This window comes from Dipodomys spectabilis, unplaced genomic scaffold (genome assembly GCF_019054845.1).
Source record: "Dipodomys spectabilis isolate Male_0828 unplaced genomic scaffold, ASM1905484v1 ptg000288l, whole genome shotgun sequence".
NCBI lineage: Eukaryota > Metazoa > Chordata > Mammalia > Rodentia > Heteromyidae > Dipodomys > Dipodomys spectabilis.
In genome coordinates, this window is record NW_024870965.1 from 486,957 (window position 1) to 505,690 (window position 18,734).

Here is an 18,734-nt window from a genome sequence, read left to right on the forward strand (position 1 = left end):
TTTGGGCAGTGGGTGTGGGAAGAAGTCAGAGGTGTGTGAATGGAAGGCTGGGCAGTGCATGAACAATGCAAACACAGAGCTGAAGGCCACGGGCCCTGCCCAGCCAGGGCAGGGTGTGCTGGCTCTTCTTTCCTCTCCAGGCCTCACTGAAGGCTGAGGAAGGGCCTCCTACTTTCCCAGTGCTGAAAACAGAAGCTAAGAATCAGGTGTCTGTGGCTCATGCCTGTAATCTAACTGCTCAGGAGGCTGAGATCTGAAGATTGAGGCTCAAAGGCAGTCCTTGAGACTCCTATCTACAAATATTCACCAAAAAGCTGCAAGTGGAGCAATGGCTCAAGTGGTAAAGTACCATCCTTGAGAGAAAAGGCTAAGGGACAGTGCCCTGAGTTCAAGCCCTAGTACTGGTGCGCACACATGCATACATGCACACACACGTGGCTAAAAACCACTATTTGTTGCTACATGACCAAAACTTTTGGAAGAATCAGTCACTCAAACCATCACTTACTTTTTTTTTAAGGTCCAAGACTGGGACTTGGACTGGGTACCTGATACTCTTGCTCATTGGCACTCTAGCAGTTGACCCATGTCTCCAACCCCTCTTTCTTTTGGTCGGGCACGGGGCTTGAACTCTGGGCCTGGGCACTACAGCTCAAGGCTAGCGTTCTACCACTTGAGCCACAGTGCCACTTCTGGCTTTTTCTGTTTATGTGGTGCTGAGGAATCAAACCCAGTGCCTCATGCATGCAAGGCAAGCTCTACCACTGAGCCACCTTCCCAGCCCCTCTTTTTAAAATGTTGGAATGCTAGCTACTCAGAAGGCTGAGATCTGAGGATCACAGACAGAAACATCTGTGAGACTCTTATCTTCCCCCAAACCAGAAAAGGAGTTGTGGCTTAAGTGACAGAATGTTAGCCTTGAGCAAAAAAAGCCAAGCACTAGCACACACAGATACACAGCCACAGACAGACAGACAGACAGACACACATACACATTTAGAAATAAATTGTAGAGCTTTGGGGACCTAAGTCTGGCCCATATTAAATTCCTGTTAGAAGCTGAAAATGACAATAAGTAATAAACTGTGGGGTGTTGGTGAGCCCCATCTCCTCTTTGGTGAAATGAGGTGGGCAGCAGGGTCCACCCCAGAGTGATACTGCAGCTCCAGTGACAGCACACCACAAGCCAGACCGTGGCCTAGCCCTGTGAACACATGAAGTTTCAGCACCCTCGGAGCTATGCACTATTACGATCTCCATTTCACAGACCAGGAAATGGAGTCTCGGCTGGGTCAAACTGCTCAGGTGACACCAGACCGTGCTCCTAGTGGGTGGCAGAGCTGCCTGCTTCCAAGATTGAGTGTTGTATCAGCTCACTGGGCTACGTCTCCACTGCCACCGACCTTCTGATTTGTGGCAGAAAATCTAGGTTTTGATTTCCTCTGCTCTAGCTTCTTCTGCACTTTCCCTTCCCCTCACCCCTCCATCCTCTGGGTCAGCCATGGCCCTGGAACAGTGGATGGCTTGACCCAGGGAGAGGTGCTAGGGGGGTTGGGCTTGTGCCTGTCACTGAGGCAGAGCAGTGGGTGATGGCTTGGAGGGGCTGATGGGCTGGGCCTTGTCACTTGCTAATTTGGGCTCCTCTGCTTCCCACACAGGGTCAGGCTTGAGGGGTGGCAGCCACTGAGGTGACTGCCCTGGCTTCACCATTTATGACCTTACAAGGCTTAACTCTTCTGGACACAGATTTCCTTCCTGAGCCCTGTGGCCTTTCAAGCTCTGAGAGGGACAGGGATGACAGAAAAAGCCAGTGACAGGAGAGGCTGGAGCTGCCTCACCTTCCAGTTTCACCAATTCCGTCCTTGCTTCTTCCCCTGGGACTGGATTGGCAATCCCTGGTCCTGGACGAACCCTGGTCTTGCTGATGCTTTCCTTTTGGAAATGGGCCCATGATTTCCCTTGGAGCTGGGCAGCCACAGAAGATCCAACACAGAGGTGGTTCTCTGAGATCCAACATCTGGTCAAGCCTATCTCTGATTCTTTCTGGACTCTGTGTGTGTGTGTGTGTGTGTGTGTGTGTGTGTGTGTGTGTGTGTGTTTGCTAGTGTGCCAGTCCTGGTCTTGAATTCAGGGTCCGCTTGCTGTTCCTGAACTTTTTTGCCTTTTATTTTTGTTTGCCATTTTGCTCACATGTAGCACTTTATAGTGAGCCACACTTCTACTTTCAGCTTTTTGGTGATTAATTGATGATAATAGTCTCATGGATTTTCCTGCCTGGGCTGGCTTTGAACCATGATCCTCAGATCTCAGCCTCCTGAGTAGCTAGGATTACAGGCAGGAGCCATCAGTGCCCACATCTCTGTGGACCTTTAGAAAGTGGCTGAGAGTAGATCACCAGCTTTCCCCTGAGCAGTCAGGCTCAGCCTTGGGTCACATCCTTAACCCAATTTACAAAGGAAACATGGATTCTGCGTCCATTTTGCTGTGCACTTGCATTTAGATGAGGATCTATGTCTGCATTTGGGTCAGGGATGATGCAGGTACAGGACTTGGAGGTGGAGATAAACTAGACTTTGGCTCGCTGGTTCAGAATAGAGCAGGACATGACAATAAAGTGGGATTAGGCATTAGAACAAGACCAGTTTTATTTCATATTATGTGTGCGGCATGCAAAGTGGACTGAAAGAGGGCAAACACCTCAAAGAAACAGAGAGTAGAGATCAGGAAGCTGAAGGTGCTAGGTTAGTACTAGGTACTGGACGGGACGAGTGTGTGGTCCCTCTCATGTCAGTACCAGCAGTGCAGGAGAGGAGCGGCCTTGTGTCTAAAGGGCTGAGGCCACCAGCAGGGGGCGCTGTCTTCTGAGATTTGCACCAATGACACCTGCCAGCCTCAGTGTCTCTATTAGTGTTAAAAGCAGGGACAGGGTTATGTTAGGATTAGAAAGAGGGATAGCAGTAGAATTAGAAGGAGATGAACACAAGAGTCAGGGAAGTGTTGGCTTCGGGGCAGCATGACAGGCTCAGGGCTTGGAGCTAGGACACCTGAGCCGATAGGCCCACAACTAGGAATGGAGGATCTTCCTAATCTGGCAAGCTGGGAGCCTCTCAGAAAGATCAGGAAAAGCTGGGCCCTCATTGGGTATATGGGAGGGTCTGCCTTAAGAGTAGCCTGGCCCTGGGGACATCCTACCTGGGCTGGTTCTTCTCCCTGTCCTGGTCAAGCAAATTGATTTCCTGGCTTGAGGTCTGAGGCCTGGCAAGGCAGGGTAGAGAGGATTGGTTTCTTATCACTGCTATAACAAATCTCCACAAACTCAGTGATTCAAAATCACGCAAGCTTATTATCTTCTTTCCTCTTTGATCTCTGCTTCCTTCTCCGTATCTTTTACCAACATTGACCTCTTGCTTCAGGAGGTCTTACAAAGGTCTTACAAAGGCTCGTGTGATGTGATAGGGCCCACCCAGCTGATCCAGGGCAGTTCTTCCTCTTTAATTTAATCATGTCTACCATAGGTTCTTTAGTTATAGAGGACACCATATTCACACTTTCATTAGGACATGGGCATCTTTGGGGGACCATTATCCCACTGACCACAGGGGTTTCTTCCTGGGCTCTAACAGAGGCATGAACTTTGTTTCTGGCTTCATGTTTTTGAAAGCTCCTCCTTGGCTTGTGTGCAGACATAGCTTCATAGCTCCAGGACAGCTGTTCCTGCAGATAGAATGGAAAGTGATGACCTGGTGTCTAGACAGATGTGCCCCGAGGAGGAGGAAAGCCAGGGAGGCAGGAGAAAGACCACAGAGACACTGAGCAGGGAGAGCGGTCATGGTTGGGGGAATAGAGCTGTCCCCTGGTGGGTCTCAGCCGGGTGGTGACATTCTTCCTTCCGAGGGAGGCCACAGGGCTGCCGATGGCTCTGGAAGCTTGGTACTCACTCCACAGACACAGGTGGAGTGGGAAGATGGATGGGCTTAAGGATAACAGGGTGCCATGGTAAAGGAAACTTCTGAGTGTCAAACAGGACAGTGGTTCTGGAGAAGTCAGCGTATCTGTAGGCAAAGCCACCCTTCCCTCTGTGCCCGAAGTAGAAGCATGAGTCTGGGTAGACTGGAGGGTGGAGAGCTGCACTTTGGAAACCACCTGTGTTTGGGGGGGAGTGGAATCAGGACACTGGGAACCAGGATAAGGGGTCCAGGCCCCACTCTGTCCAATCTGTGAATGACTCTTAACCCCAAGACCCTTTGAGAGGAGGGCCCCCAGGTGGCTTGCATTTGCCAAATAAAGCTGTGAACATTTGGTCACCTAATTTTAGGTTTGCATTGCTCCTTCCTTCCTTCCTTCCTTCCTTCCTTCCTTCCTTCCTTCCTTCCTTCCTTCCTTCCTTCCTTCCTTCCTTCGTTTCTTCCTTCCTTCCTTCCTTCTTTCCTTCCCTCCTCCCTCCCTCCCTCCGACCCTCCCTTCCTCCTTCTCTCCCCCCTCCTTCTTCCCTCTCTCCCCCTTCCTTCCTTCCTTCCTTCCTTCCTTCCTTCCTTCCTTCCTTCCTTCCTTCCTTCCTTCCTTCCTTCCTTCCTTCCTTCCTTCCTTCCTCCCTTCCTCCCTTCCTCCCTTCCTCCCTTCTTTCTTCCCTTTCCTACCTCCTCTTCATCCTTTTCCTCCTACTCTTCTTCTTTTTCCTCCATCCTCTTCTTCTTCTTCCTTTACTGTGCTGGTCCTGGAGCTCTTTTATTCTTATTGATTCCTCAGAACCAGAACCTGTGTCTGTGTGTGCGCGTGCGTGTGTACATGTGTGCGTATGTGCATGTGTGTGTGTGTATGTGAATTAATTTTTTTTCATGGGGCTTGAACTCAGGGTCTAGATGCTGTCCCTGAGCTCTTTTGCTCAAGGTTAGCATTCTATTACTTGAGCCATATCTCCACTTCTGGCTTTTGGGTGGTTAATTGAAGATAAGAGTCTCATGGGCTTGCTTGCCCAGCCTGGCTTCGAACTGTGATCCTCAGATCTTAGTCTCCTGAGTAGCTAGGACTATAGGCACAAGCCACCAGTACCCAGCTGCCTTGATTCTTTTGTGTTTTTATTTATCAATGTGATTTTTTTTCCTTTTCAAAAAGCAGGACAATTCATATTGACAATTTGTCCCAGGAATATGTTAGTCTTATAAGAAAGTTACTGTATATATTATAACCCTAAAAAGCCAATGCACATTCTTCAGCCCCCAGATTCCTCCTCTGACTCCAAACTCCTCCCAGACTGCATCATTTCCCCCGAGTCTCTCCCAGCATTGAGACCAGGATGTCCACAGGGCCTTTTTCCCTCTGGGCACTAGGGATGTGTCACCCCTGCCACTAGCTCTCTCCCTCTCCAGCATAGAGTGTGGTCAGTGTTCCTCATGTTTGGAAGCTTGTAAGGCCCCTTGCTGACCTTCCAGAGGAGTCAGTGTCCTGCCTGCCCTGCTCCAGGCTGGGATCCTGGCCCATGACATGACCGACTATAATAGCCACGGGGATTAACATAGCAGGCATTGTCTTTCCCTGACTATAGGCTGGGTATTATGTGTTCATCAACAGTCCTAAAAATACCCCGCCAACAGGTGTGGCCCCAGCCTTCCTGGAGTCAGCTGGCCTCTGGTGAGAGAGGAAGATTAGGCAGGGAGAGGTGAGGTAAGTCTCTCTGAGTTCCAGACATGGAATGATTCCAGGAGGCCCACCTGGAGGGAGTGTGGAGTGCCTGCCGTTTCTCAGACTTCCATGAGCACGAACGATGCGGCCCCGTTACCACCGCTGGCTCCAGGACATGTTCCCCGGCCTCCTCCTGAGCCACAAATCATCCCGGAAAGTCTTCCATCTCCTGAGGCTTTTGGAGCCTGATCTCTGTGTTTCCCTGTAGGAGGCAGGGTCAGCCTGATGCCTTCCTTACCCTAGCCCCACTGGCTCCTCTGCCCCCTTCGTTCTCCTCCGTGGCCCATCTCCACTCAGTGCTCAGGACCCAGTCTGGCTGTTCACTCTCCCTTCACCCCAGGAGGGTGCTGGTGGCACCCACACCTGTGTGTGCAGGATTGTGTGTGTGTGTGTGTGTGTGTGTGTGTGTGTGTCGTGTGCAGGGCCCCACTGCCCTGTGAGGGGTGTGGGGGGAGGGCCTGGGGAGGAGGGGCAGCAGAGGGGCCGCAGGCTGTTCTATTTTTACTGGCCAGTTGCCTTGGGTCACAGTTTTCATAGCCTGCCCTCGGCGCGGTCCCGCACTCTGTAGTCTGCAGGGAGAGTCAGGACTGAAGGTAAGTGTCTGAAGCCTGGCACTGGCAGCTGTGGGTCAAGGCCAGGTAGAGAAGCTGGGGCTTTTGTTTAAGGAGGAACTGAGGTCTTGGAGATGGACGTCTTGGAGGTGGCTTTGTTGGATGTCATGTGGAACGCCATCTCTCCTGCAGGATGGTTCTGGCAGGGAGGCAGGGCCTTGCCCTGGAGACCCAGAGTCAGGGGGCAGAAAGCGGAGCCCAGTGCTTACCATCTCTTGAGAGACAGACCCAGCCAGGGGGAGGGGACGGCACTGGGGATGGGCAGGTGGAGAGAGGGGGGCTGTGTTAGGATGCTTAGGAGGGACCAGATGAGCACGCGAATGAAAGGGGTTCAACGTACCCCGAGTCCCCAGGACCAGAGCCCTCTCTCCAGCCCCCCGCCCCAGGAGCCCATTTGGTCACTTTGGTCTTTGTCTTTGAGGGGCACCTTCAGCTCCCTTTGCCCCTCCTACCTGTACAGTAGCACAAGGGGGTGAAGGTGGGCCCTGATCCTTCTTCACCACCCCGGGATCTGAGGAGTGGAAGGCCAGCTGTTGAGGGGAGGATGGACACAGCATTAGGGGGTGGGACCCCATGAGCTAGGGCACTGTGTGCAGGGTGGGCTTGGGCTTGGGGATGGTCTCTGAGGTGGGGGTGAAAGCAGCTCATCCCCAAGGTGTGAGAGTTGCAGTTTCTACATTAAGTTCTGCTGAGAGTTCGAGGTGGAGTGTGGCGGGCAGCCAGGGTGGTGGGCATGGGAGCCCAGCCTTTGTTAGTGAGGATGGAGATGTCCTTGAATTGGGCCCAAGGTCAGGGGTGGAGAGGAGGAGTAGAGCATGAGCCTAACTAGGTATTTGTGTCATCTATTAGGTGTGCCAAGAGGTCAGTTTTCTCCTTATCCTCTGTCTGTCTGTCTGTCTGTCTGTCTGTCTCTCTCTCTCACACACACACACACACAATCACATGTATACTTGTACTTACACACTCAGCTTTCACCCACTGCCCCAGGATTCGGGTTGGGATGTCAGCACCGGAGGCAGGCACCAGAGCCTCTGCCCACCCTGGCATGGTGGATTTTTCTGTCTTCTCGCTCTGCACTCACACTGGACATGGAATCTGCTCTCAAGCCTCCTATTTGCCGCTATCTACATCCTGGCTTCTTATCGGGTCTCTGCTTCTTCTCCACAGAGCCTGTCAAGGGGTCCTGTCTGGTGGGTGTCAGAGCGCAGGCCAACGCTGACACGGGACCCCTTGGTCTGGCATTTGTCAGGGGGCAAGCCTGGGAGCTTGGCAGGAGACCTCACTGGCCCTAGCAGGTGGGCCCCACGCTGGCGACAGTGGGATCTGAGGGACAGAGGGAGGGTTGCTGTACCCAGACGCCCACTGAGGGTGAGGCACAGCCCGGGGAGACAGGGCACTCCCTGGAGACTGGCATTTCCAGAGCAAAGACACCCATGGGGGCAGGGCTAGCAGTTCTCTGGACTTCCTCAGTGTCTTCAGAGGAGCAGAGCTCTCAGAATAAGCAGCTGCTTATAAAATCTAATTTCAGCCAAGCATCTAGGGAATGTAGGAGTTGCTTCCACACCTCTCCCTCTATGCCCCACGGAGACAGCTGAGACTCTGGGGTCCCCCTCCCTCTCCTCCACCTGCTCCACTCCAGCCCCACTCCCTGCAATGGCAGAGGCTCGCTGATGGCGGTGGGAAGGGGGGTGGAAAGGAAGTGCAGCCTGATCATGGGCTCAGGAGTGTCTTCCTTGCACAAGGGGAAGGAGAGACTCAGGGATGCAGTTCTCAGGCAGCAGATTTTGCTGCAATCCTGGTTCTTGAATCTAATCCAAGCTGCAAACATTGACTTCCACACTCAGCCTCTCCATACACGTCGGTCCTCCTAGCCCACACCTGTAACCTAGCCCAGGCTTCCTGACCCCACCTTGCGCTTCGGTTCCTACCCCAGTTGACTCCCCCTAAGGTGTACAATCTTTCCTGTGCCTCTTCTGAGGTGCATTAGGTTGGGCTCCAGGAAGATTGGGGCGGGGAGGGTGAGATGTTGCTCTTCTACAGCCTCAAGGACCCTTTCTGGATTGCGCCCCAGAGGCCACCTGTCAGGGGGCTTCTGTCTGTGCTCCACATGGAAAATGTCTCCACACACGGTTCCCAAAGCAACCCCTCCCACCAGGGCCATTCTGCCCAACCCACTGAGCTTCTTTTGCCTCCAAGGAAAATCTGCTTTGAACAAAGATTCAAGAGTGGTAAACCACTTATCCTGCCTCTAAATTTGCAGGGGGGGGAAAAAACTGGTCCAGAGAGGGTAAACATAGATATGCGTCTAACAGGTTTTCCCTGCCTCCTGGCCTACCCTTCTTCACTGAGGACCTGGTACCTCCAAATCCAGGACTGCCAGGCATCTGCTAAATGGCGCCCCCTGGAGTTGAGTTGTGCTATGGGATAGCGACCTGCTGTCAGCTTCCACTCTGCTCCATTCACCTCACCCCTCCTTTTCCTAAGTCTCACTAACGGGATGAAGCCTAAATTCAGTTTGCTCAAGGCCCTCAAGTGTGGGCCCTATCTGTGCTTCCTAACCGTGTTTCCTATGATGTTCTGTTCTGTTGCCTGATGGGGTCCTGGGTTTGTGTCAATGCATTTTGTATTTTCTTAAGTAAAACAGGCTAGTTGGGGGCTACAGTTTGCCGATCCCTACCTGGCTGGGATCTGTTTTGTCAGATTCCTTCAACTCTCTCAGGCTGTGCTGCTGACCCTGGGTCAGCTGCTGGCTGGGTGGGTGGGAGCAGGAGGCTCAGCTTTCCTGATTAATGCTCCCCTTCGTCCTCTAGGTGCTGTCCAACCGCCACCATGCCGGAAGTGTAAGTTGTTTCCCCCTCACCAGGGACTCCTGGGAGGCACACTTGGGGTACCACATTCACCCCCATAAGCTACTCCCAGGAGACCAGATCCTAAGTCAGGGATGTCCTAGGTGCCTGGGCCAACACTAGGTGGCGCCTCAAGTGACCAGGCGTCCTCCCAGCCATTGAGCAGAACTCACTGTCCCAGAAGGCCCTGGGAAACCTTATGACCTGGGCTTCTAAGTTGGCCTGTCCGCACTGACCTAGCCCATTGATGTGCCTGGCCACCATTTCACCCAGGCCCAGCAGGTGAGGCTTTGAGAATTCACCCACCAACTCAGAGATAGAAGCTTTTGAGTCACCACAACCTCTGGCGAGGTTTGTTTGGCTTCCCACCAAGTTTCCCGGACTGCCAAGGACCCCCTTCCAATACGGACATCCAGGGACCCAAAGGGTGGGTGGGCTTTTATCTTCTGCTGAACCTCACCCTGGTCCTCCTGCCCATTCTGATTCCTCTCTGGCATGCTACCACCTGCCCCTGAGTTGTTCACAGTGTTCAGCGCCTGTGTATGCAATATACTGTGTTCACACTCACTCTGTGCTCTGCTCTCTCCCCTGCCCTGCCTGTGGTGGATGCCTGAAGTGAGGTAAGTGATACTTGGGGTGTCTCTGTACTGGTTACCTCTTCAGACTGATGAAGGTGGGGGGGGGTATCTGAGGAGAAGAGACCAAGGTCTGTGTGTTTTTGGGAGCAGTGGCGGTGGCGGTGTTGCTCAATTGCTGAGGAAATTTCCAGAATAGGAACCTTGGGTGAGAAGATTCTGGTTCCAGGGAGTTGCCACCCCAGTGTACAAAGGCTAGGACTTCCTATGTGACTCCCTGCTGTCCCTGAGTTCAAGTTCCCCCTCACTTGATCTGAAAGTTTAATTCATCCCTGAAGGCTCCATGCTGTCCTTTCCAAGACACACTCGAAGAGCCAGGGTTATGACCAAACATGGAGAGAAGAGCCAAGATGGGTTCTAAGCTTTCCTGACACAGCAACTTGTGTGATGCAGGTTTATTCAGGCTGCTGTTCAGCCTATGTGTGGCCCAGGGATGGGGGCTAGGGGAAGCTGGGGACTCTGGACAGTAAGGGTGGCAATGAGATGTCTTGATGGAAGGGGACACATGGCCCAGAGATTCCCAGTGAGAAAACAATGTGTTATTCTTCAGTAGTCGTAGGAATCTCAAAGTTGTGCTGTGATTCCTGTTAAAGTGAGGCCCCACTGACTGATGGGCGGACGAGGGAGCCATAAGCACACTGAATGGTGGAGAAGAAAAGACTGCAACAGGATCCATGTTCCCCGGGGAACATCTCAGTGTGTGAACATGGGCAGCGATGGCTACACCAACAGGCCAATTCTTTCGAAGTTGTGCCATCTGAGATGTTGTGAAAGTCTAGGCTTTCAGAGATGAAAAAACAAACCACGCTCAGTAGTCTTATGAGAAGTGCATGTCGTGAATGGGGTGTGGTGGCACATGCCTGTAATCCCAGCACTTAGGAGGCTCTGGCAGGTGGATTTCAAGTTTGAGGCCTGCTGGGGCTGTGTAGAGAGTTTAAGGCCAGTGTATGTATGGAGAAACCCTGTTTCAAAAACAAAAAAGGTGGACATTGCCTGTGTTAAAAGCTCATTTATTGTCTCCCATAACTTCTCACTTAACTCTTGGTCATGTCTACATTTTACACTATAGTAACAAACTAGATCTCTGCTTCTGCCCAGTGCCAGCATCTTAGAAGTAGGCAGGATGCTCATGGGGACCAACAAGAAGAGTCTGCCTATGACCAGCAGAGACAGGGGGGCTTGGAGGTATCACAGGCTCATTAGTTAGTGATGGGAAACTCTGTGACCTTCACCTCTGCTGAGGGGCCATGGCCACAGGGCCCGTGCTTACTAAGAACTATTAGAAGATAACTGGTAGAAGTGGAGCTGTGGTTCAAGTGATAAAACACCAACCTTGAGCAAAAAAGCTAAACATAATCAAGAGGCCCTGAGTTCAAGATCCAATACCAGCACACAAACACATACACACACACACACACAAAACTGGTTAGCAAGAATATGTCTACTAATTTGATAAGAAGAGGAAAGCATCTTCGTATCTTAGCATTTTCACGCCTCATGATATGCTCCATTGATTTGGGCAGTTCATAGCATCCCTGGCTTGACAGAGCATCAAGATAATGCTACATTACCACTCCCTTACCTCACTAGCTGGTGAGGAGTGTAGGTTTAGGCCCTAGGTCAAAGCAGCTGACCACAGCCTTCTCTGAATTTGAGGAATTATATCACAAATTATACTTGGAAATTCTATGAATTTGAGGAATTATATCCCCCTAAGGTGAGCAGAGGGTTCAGGGTAATGATGGTGAAGCCTAGGTGTTATTGTCCTGGTCTGGACCAGAATTACATCTTTCCTTTCCTTTCCTTTCCTTTCCTTTTCTTCTCCATTCCCTTCCCTTCCCTTCCCTTCTCTTCCTTCCCCTCTCTCCCTCCCTTCTTCCTTCCTTCCTTCCTTCCTTCCCTCCTTCCTTCCTTCCCTCTTTGCTTTCTTGCTTTCTCTTTTTTAAATCTCAGAGGAAATCCAAGATCACTGCCTCCCGAAAGCTCATGCTGAAGGTGAGGCTGGCTGCCACCCCAAGGGGAGGGGGATCTGTGAGACATGGGGGGCTCCGTGGGGGAGGGGGCACCGGGGGAGCTCCCAGCTCTGGAATCTACAAGGTATTCTTCCCTTTCCCGTTCTCAGTCTTGGTAACTGCGGTGCAGACTGAGGGGTTGGAGGGTCAGGATGTGGAAAGGAAGCAGACCAAGCAAAGAGGCAGGCTCAAAGGATCAGAGTACTTGGAGGTGGGCTGCTCTGAGCCTGGAAGGTCGTGGAGACCAGCCAGCCTCGGGGTGGGAAGCCTCTTGGGAGACAGAGAAAGGCTGAGGGGAACAGCTCTGGAGGATGTGTGTGAGTGTGTGCGCACACACGTGTGTGACACCATCTGCCTGTGGAGCTGGCTCAGCGGGTGTGTCCCGTGCAGAGCCTGATGCTGGCCAAGGCCAAGGAGTGCTGGGAGCAGGAGCACGAGGAGCGCGAGGCCGAGAAGGAGCGCTACCTGGCGGAGCGCATCCCCACGCTGCAGACCCGCGGCCTGTCGCTCAGCGCCCTGCAGGTGAGCCCGGCGGGGGCGGGGCCTCCGCGGAGGGGCGGGGCCTCCGCGGAGGGGCGGGGCCGGGAGGGCGGGGCATCCCTGCAGGTGCGCCCGCGGCCGGAGCTCCCAGCTCAGAGGGCTTTCTTCCTTTTCCAATTCTCAGGGAGGTGCTGCTGTTGGCTTCCATGTTACAGGCAGGGGCAGTCTTAGAGCGGAGAAGGGACTTCCTGGGACTAGGAAAAGCCTGGGGTCTGGCTCCATTACAGTGGGAAGGCACGGAGCTGGGACGTGGGCGGGACTCTGACTTACGTTAGCCATTCAGATGGCAGGAGTGGGGTGTGTGGGCGGGATGAGGCTTCACTTCAGCCAATGGGATGGCACGGATCCCGGATGTGGGCTGGACTCTGGAAAGGTGCATTTTTTTACACTTTTTCCTGAGAGGTCTTTAACTTAAAACAAAACAAAACATTGTAACAGTTTAAGTGATGGAGATTGTAGAGAAAAGAGAGTGAAAGGGAAGATATTATGTGTCACCATGGTAGTAGCTGTCATTATTTTTATCTTTTGGATGTTATATAATTTTTTTGGACACAAGTTCTTGCTAATGTTTTGCTAGTTTTTGTTTAATACATAATTTTCAAATTTTCCACATTTAACTTATATTACATTTATGATCTGGAAACTAGTTTAGCTTTCTTTCTTTCTTTTTTAAAGAAAACAAGTAGACCCAGGTGCTGGTGAGTGGACCATGCCTATAATCAGAGCTACTCAGGAAACTGAGATCTGAGGTTGGAAGTTAGATGTCAGCGGGGACAGGAAAGTCCATGAGACTTTTATCTCCATTTAACCATAAAAAAAAGGAAGTGAAGTGTACAGTAGCTCGAGTGGTAGAGTGTCAGCCTTGAATGGAAAATGCCAAATGAAAGCTCAAGGCCCTGAGATCAAGCTCCAGTTCTCTCTCTCTCTCTCTCTCTCTCTCTCTCTCTCACACACACACACACACACACACACACACACACACCTGTCTCTGTTTCTGTCTCTCAGACTCTTACAGAGAGAAAGAGAAAGAGAGAGAGAGAGAGAGAGAGAGAGAGAGAGAGAGAACAAGTAGAACAGAAAGGAAGACAAAGGACCCACAATTTGAGCCTCTGAATAAAGGGGAGGCTGGGAATGGAGGCTGAAAATGGAGGCTGGAGACTAGTGGCAATCTGCACCTCTTTTCCACTCCCCACCCCCAATCTTCCTCGGCCAGGACCTGTGCCGGGAGCTGCATGCCAAGGTGGAGGTGGTGGATGAGGAGCGTTATGACATCGAGGCTAAATGCCTTCACAACACCAGAGAGGTGAGCCTGAGGAAGGGGGCGCCGGACCGGTCTGGGTGAGGTGAGGAAGGCACTGTTGTGGGCCCCCACTCCTGCACAGCCTGGGAGTTGGCCACTGAGTAGGAAGCTGAGCTTCTCCACCCTCACCCCACAGGGCTGGAGATGGACCTGGAGGATAATTGCACATGAAAAGCACAAACTTCCTCCCCATCTGCCACGTGGGCACTTCAGAAAGCTGTCTTCTTTATTCACCCACACAAGTAGTCAGATGCCCACTAATGACATCTTACCTCTGTGAAGGGCTTTCATGTGCATCTTGCTTTGATCCTCCCTGCTTGCCTGTGGGTACAGTGGGGGGTTGTTTCGTGCACCTTGCAGATGAGGACACTGAGCTTTAGAGAGACTAACAACTCAGCCCAGGTTGCATGTTAAGGGTCCTGGCACGCATGCTGGCTTCTGACTCCCATTCCACTGCTCAGAATTCTTGGGGAGGGCAAACATTGACCTGTACAGACCTGGCTTCCAGGCAGGGGGGAGGGGGAGGGAGGGGGTGAGGGGGGAGGGAGGAGAGCAAGACTCCTGCTGCTGGTGGGCTGCTTCTGTGAGCATGTGTTGAGAGGGGATGATCTATGGATTACTAAGCTCCAAAGAATTCCCTCCAGAAATCACACCCTGACGATTCCTCCTAGGGCCTAGAGACTGGGCTTTTTTTACTTGCTAGACCTGATAGGAGCTGCTGTGAAGGCCCCTTGGGCAGGAACCGGTTGGCTGTAAGGTTTCAGGCCTCAAGAACAAAAGGAAACAGCCTGAACTGCAAACAGGCCTTCTGAGTGCCAGCTTGCTGGACCACCCATTTCTATTTAACTCATTCTGACAGAGATGGCTAATAGACTCATCTGTAAACGTGTTCAGTCATTTGTCAGCACACGTATGGTGCTTGATGCAAGGGGATGGGTGGTTCTCAGTGTCCCAGAGGGTCTGGCCTTGCGGCTGGAGGGCTTGCCTCTGACTGGAACCCTAGTGGCCTGGATCCTCAGGAAGGGGACCATGTAGCTAGCAACACCCTCCTTCTTTCACTGAGTCTGGCTCCTTCTTTTCTGCAGATTAAGGACCTGAAACTGAAGGTGCTGGATCTCCGTGGGAAGTTCAAACGCCCGGCCCTGCGCAGGGTCCGCGTCTCGGCTGATGCCATGCTCAGGGCCCTTCTGGGCTCCAAGCACAAGGTGTCCATGGACCTGCGGGCCAACCTCAAGTCTGTGAAGAAGGAAGACACAGAGAAGGTGAGGATCCTGCTCCTCAGAGCTTTCCACCTCTTGCTCCCAACAGCCTTTACCTGTTGCCCCTCACACAATTACTTCTCCTGCTAGAAGCCAGTCCATGAGCCAGAACATTCTAGCCCCTCCTAGGAAGCCATTGTCAGAAGAAAGATTTGCCCCCTTTCCTTCAGGCTACTTAGTCTGAAGAAGAGACTGGACACAAAGCAAGTGAGATGGAGGAATAAAGGGGAAATCTTGCTCCCTGTGTGAAGACAAGGTGGAGACTGAGGATGATAGGGCTGATCACTGCCCTGTCAATACAGGGAAAGGAGAAAGATCCTTATCATGGCTACCGGGTCATCTGAGCACAGAAATTAGAGAAGCGAGCTCAGTCACTCACTCAAAAACAAATCTGTTTAGCTGATGGATCTCATCACGTGCGTATGCCCAAGATTGGCCCAGGGAGACTTCATGGAAGAGGCAGCCCTGAGCTTCAGAACGTCAGACACTAACTAGTGTGTTGTAGGTCCTGGAGGTGAAGTCGGCCTGTGGAGTATTGGGGAAGGAACTGGCCCTGTCACCCCCTCATGATCACCCCAACACCCCAGCCCTGCAGCCTTCTGTGTCCCATGGAAACTCAGCTTGAACTGTCTCCCTGTCTGGCTGTGTCCTCATACCTCTCTATCTGGGATTTCCTATTGTTTTAAGGAGACTGATTTTCTGCTGCCCAGTTTCTCTTGTGCTTCGGAGGGGGGTGGTCCTGTTACCTCTCTGACATGTATGTGGCCTTCCCACAGGAGCGGCCTGTGGAGGTGGGTGACTGGAGAAAGAATGTGGAGGCCATGTCTGGCATGGAAGGCCGGAAGAAGATGTTTGATGCTGCCAAGTCTCCAACCTCACAGTAGAGGTACCATTGCCAGGCACCTAGAGATGGGCTCCGGCTCTGCTGGGTAACCAGGCTTCAGGGAAAAGGGCTGGTAGACTGTGTCCAGTATGCACAGGGGAGAGTTGGCTGTTCTTATGGACTTAGGCCTGCTCTAGTACCGTGAGATCCAGGGTTCCTCATCTGGTCCCTTGTTGCTCCCCTCATCTGATGAGGGGCTGTATCAGATCAGTGGTCCCAGGGCCAAGTAGCATCTGCTACATTTCTGGGGGTGGAAATGACTGGGCCCTACCCTGCACCTGCTGAGTGGGAAAATGTGAGGCAGGACCAACTCCTTAGGTGATCCTGAGGCCTGTAAGAGTTTGAAATAAAGGATTAGAGGAACCCTGAGATTCCTCCAGCTCTGCTTTTCTGACAATAGAAGTGTGTTTACTTATTCAGCCAGTACTAGGGCCTGAATTCAGGGACTGGGAACTGTCCCTTAGCTTTTTTGATCAAGGCTGGTGCTTTACCCCATCAGCCACAGCCCCACTTCTGTCTTTTTGGTGGCTAATTGGAAATAAGAGCCCCTTACACTTTCTTGCCTGGGTTGGCTTTGAACTGTGATCCTTAGATTGTAGCCTCCTGAGTAGCTAGGATTACAGGTGTGAGCCACTGGCATATGGGCCATCTTAGTGCTTTTAAATGTTTCTTGCTGAGGTCTTTGTACACTGTGTTAAGTACCCAGTGCCCCTAGTCTCTGTTCCCAGAGAGACACCATTCAGAGGAGGTAAGACCTTCTACCTTCCAAAGAAATGTCTGGAAAACCTGACAGAGCAGTAGAATTAGGCCTCACAGATCCTGTGTGGGAGAACAGAGAGGCTAGCCTTAGGGCAAGCTCTGTAGACAGCACAGGGCAGCACAGGGCTTTCTGGATGGGGGAGCTCTTTGATAAGTGAAGGTTGGTAACTGCATGTGGAAGGGCTTGTTGGAAGGGTTGAGCATGCAAAAGTGTAAAAGCACAATGGTGGGAGGGAACAAGTTTGGGAGAAGGATGGTGAGGCTGAGAGAGAGCCAAGAAGCCTGGGAAAGGCTTAGAAATCTGGGCGGGGGACTCGGGCCTTGGGCTGAGAAGCCAAAGCTTGGCCCTGGGGGTGGAGGGGGCAGGAGCACTAGGAGCTGCATTGTACATGAGCAGCACACACATTGCCTGGAACTGAGCGTGTCTCCTCTCTGTCCCTCCAGCCCTGCTTGCTGTGCTGCATTTTGGGGCCTTCCTTCGGGCTCCTCTCTCCAGCCCTGCTCACCGCATTGCCATTTCTGGCACTTCCCCTTCCCCTTCTGGTGTCTGAGACCTCACTCCAGCAGAGTGGATTTCCAGCTGTCCCGAGGCTCTGGGACTGGGATTGCCCAGTCACTGTGCGGAACACTGAGGACGGAGCAGGGAGAACAGCTTCCCGGCAGGCCCATGCAGCCTCCACCATCGCTACTGTGATGTGTTGTGTCCACAGACATCGCTCTCCATTAAAAACCTGATTTCCTGATAGCTCTGATGTGAGCACTCAGAGGAAAGAGAACGCAGGAGTCGGGAGGCAGGGGGAAGGGAGGACTGGGCTCTAGGCATGGTTGTCAGTCAGGAGATCGGGGTCAGAATGGAAGGAAAAGGATTGGTGGCTGCTTGCTTAGGTCCCCAGGGACCCTTCTGACCAGTCCAAGTCACATGACCTTCATCAGTGTTCAGGAGTCATGGCTCATCTGACCTCTGAGACTAGCCTACTGCTCCCTACCACTCACTCCCCCTCTCCCCCCCACCTCCCTGGCTCAAGGCATCTCCCTCCTGATTTCATGCTCCCTAATCTCCACAAGCTTAGATCATTTGGCGCTGGCAGATGTACTCAGCTGTTCTGGGCTAACAGGACAGGGTCCTGTCAGTCCTGTATCTCATCCTGCAGTCACCCAGGCTCATCAAGTTCCTTGGACACTTTAGCTGTCACAGGGACTCACCGCAGTTCCAAGCCTGGCCACCAGGTGTCTCCATCCTTCACCTCTGGCTCTGGGGCATTTCAAGTCCTTCCTGCCCTTCCACTCTCCTCCCCATTACTTCCCAGCAGGCTTCGGTCCTAGTCTATTCCTTAGAACTGATTTATTTCTCCAAGGTGGGGCAGCAGCAAGAGATCTGTTTTCTGGGTCAAGGCCTTTCTCCACCTCACTGAAATCTGGATCAGAAGCTTGGTGAGGGGTATTAAGCCTGGAATGAAGAGGTGGGGTCTGCCTCCCATCTTTGCAGTGTGTGCTCCTAAGGAGCAGAGATTCAAGTTCTAGGCCTTTACAGGGCTGTGTTATGGGGGTTCTGGAGCTGAGCCTGCAGGGATGTGGCTGGTCCAGGGCCCTGGAACCCTTTGGCTTCGACTGTTCAGTGTTGGACCAGTAGAAGGGTTGAGCTGAGCAGCCCCCCCTTCACTCACCCCTGCTAGTATCCTGAATCCTCATGTGTTCTACACCATACATGCCAAAGTCTGGTGCAGAGTTGATTACTGCCATTACTGCGGGGTTCACTCTACTAGTCCCCTCCAGGCACCATAACAGTGGAGTACAGCAGCTTGGGATACATCAAGGGAGGTAGCACTCTGAGCAGGGCTCTTGCTTCAAACAGGTCAAGGGACAGAGGTAGAGGTGTGCAAAGATCGCTCCTGCCATGCACACACACACACCCTCAGGCCCAGACACACCCAAGTCACATCCATGCAGCTGGGGAACCTGACAGGGCTGGTCCTTGCCACAGAGGATGGGGTGAGGCTTCATGCCTGGGCAGCCAAAGAAAACCCACCCTGCCCTGCCTCACAGGCCTCCTTCCAGCTGGCGTGTCTCCAAAGCAGGCCTCTGTTTTACTTCTTCCCAGCCCTTAGCAAGAGATGGGCCCCAAGTTCTAGAACCAAATCTCAGCCTGCCAGTGGACTAATAAATAGGGAAGCTGGAGACAAATACAGAGACTGACTCAAAGTCAACATGGG

At 52.4% G+C, this 18,734-nt stretch overlaps 1 protein-coding gene across 2 annotated transcripts; it reads left to right on the forward strand.

Moving 5' to 3' along the window:
- The first annotated feature begins 9,100 nt into the window (after window positions 1–9,100).
- On the forward strand, window positions 9,101–17,164 carry Tnni1 (troponin I1, slow skeletal type). Of its 2 annotated transcripts, XM_042701250.1 has the most exons (8): window positions 9,103–9,130; window positions 9,753–9,756; window positions 11,725–11,766; window positions 12,174–12,305; window positions 13,537–13,626; window positions 14,709–14,885; window positions 15,659–15,768; window positions 16,969–17,164. In XM_042701250.1, the coding sequence occupies exons 1-7, from the start codon at window positions 9,120–9,122 to the stop codon at window positions 15,764–15,766; spliced, it is 564 nt and encodes a 187-aa protein (XP_042557184.1). In that variant the 5' UTR covers window positions 9,103–9,119; the 3' UTR covers window positions 15,767–15,768; window positions 16,969–17,164. The 2 variants fall into 2 exon arrangements, with proteins under 2 accessions (XP_042557185.1, XP_042557184.1); XM_042701251.1 differs by lacking the exon at window positions 16,969–17,164 and having other exon boundaries at window positions 9,101–9,130; window positions 15,659–15,770.
- Window positions 17,165–18,734: the final 1,570 nt, after the last annotated feature.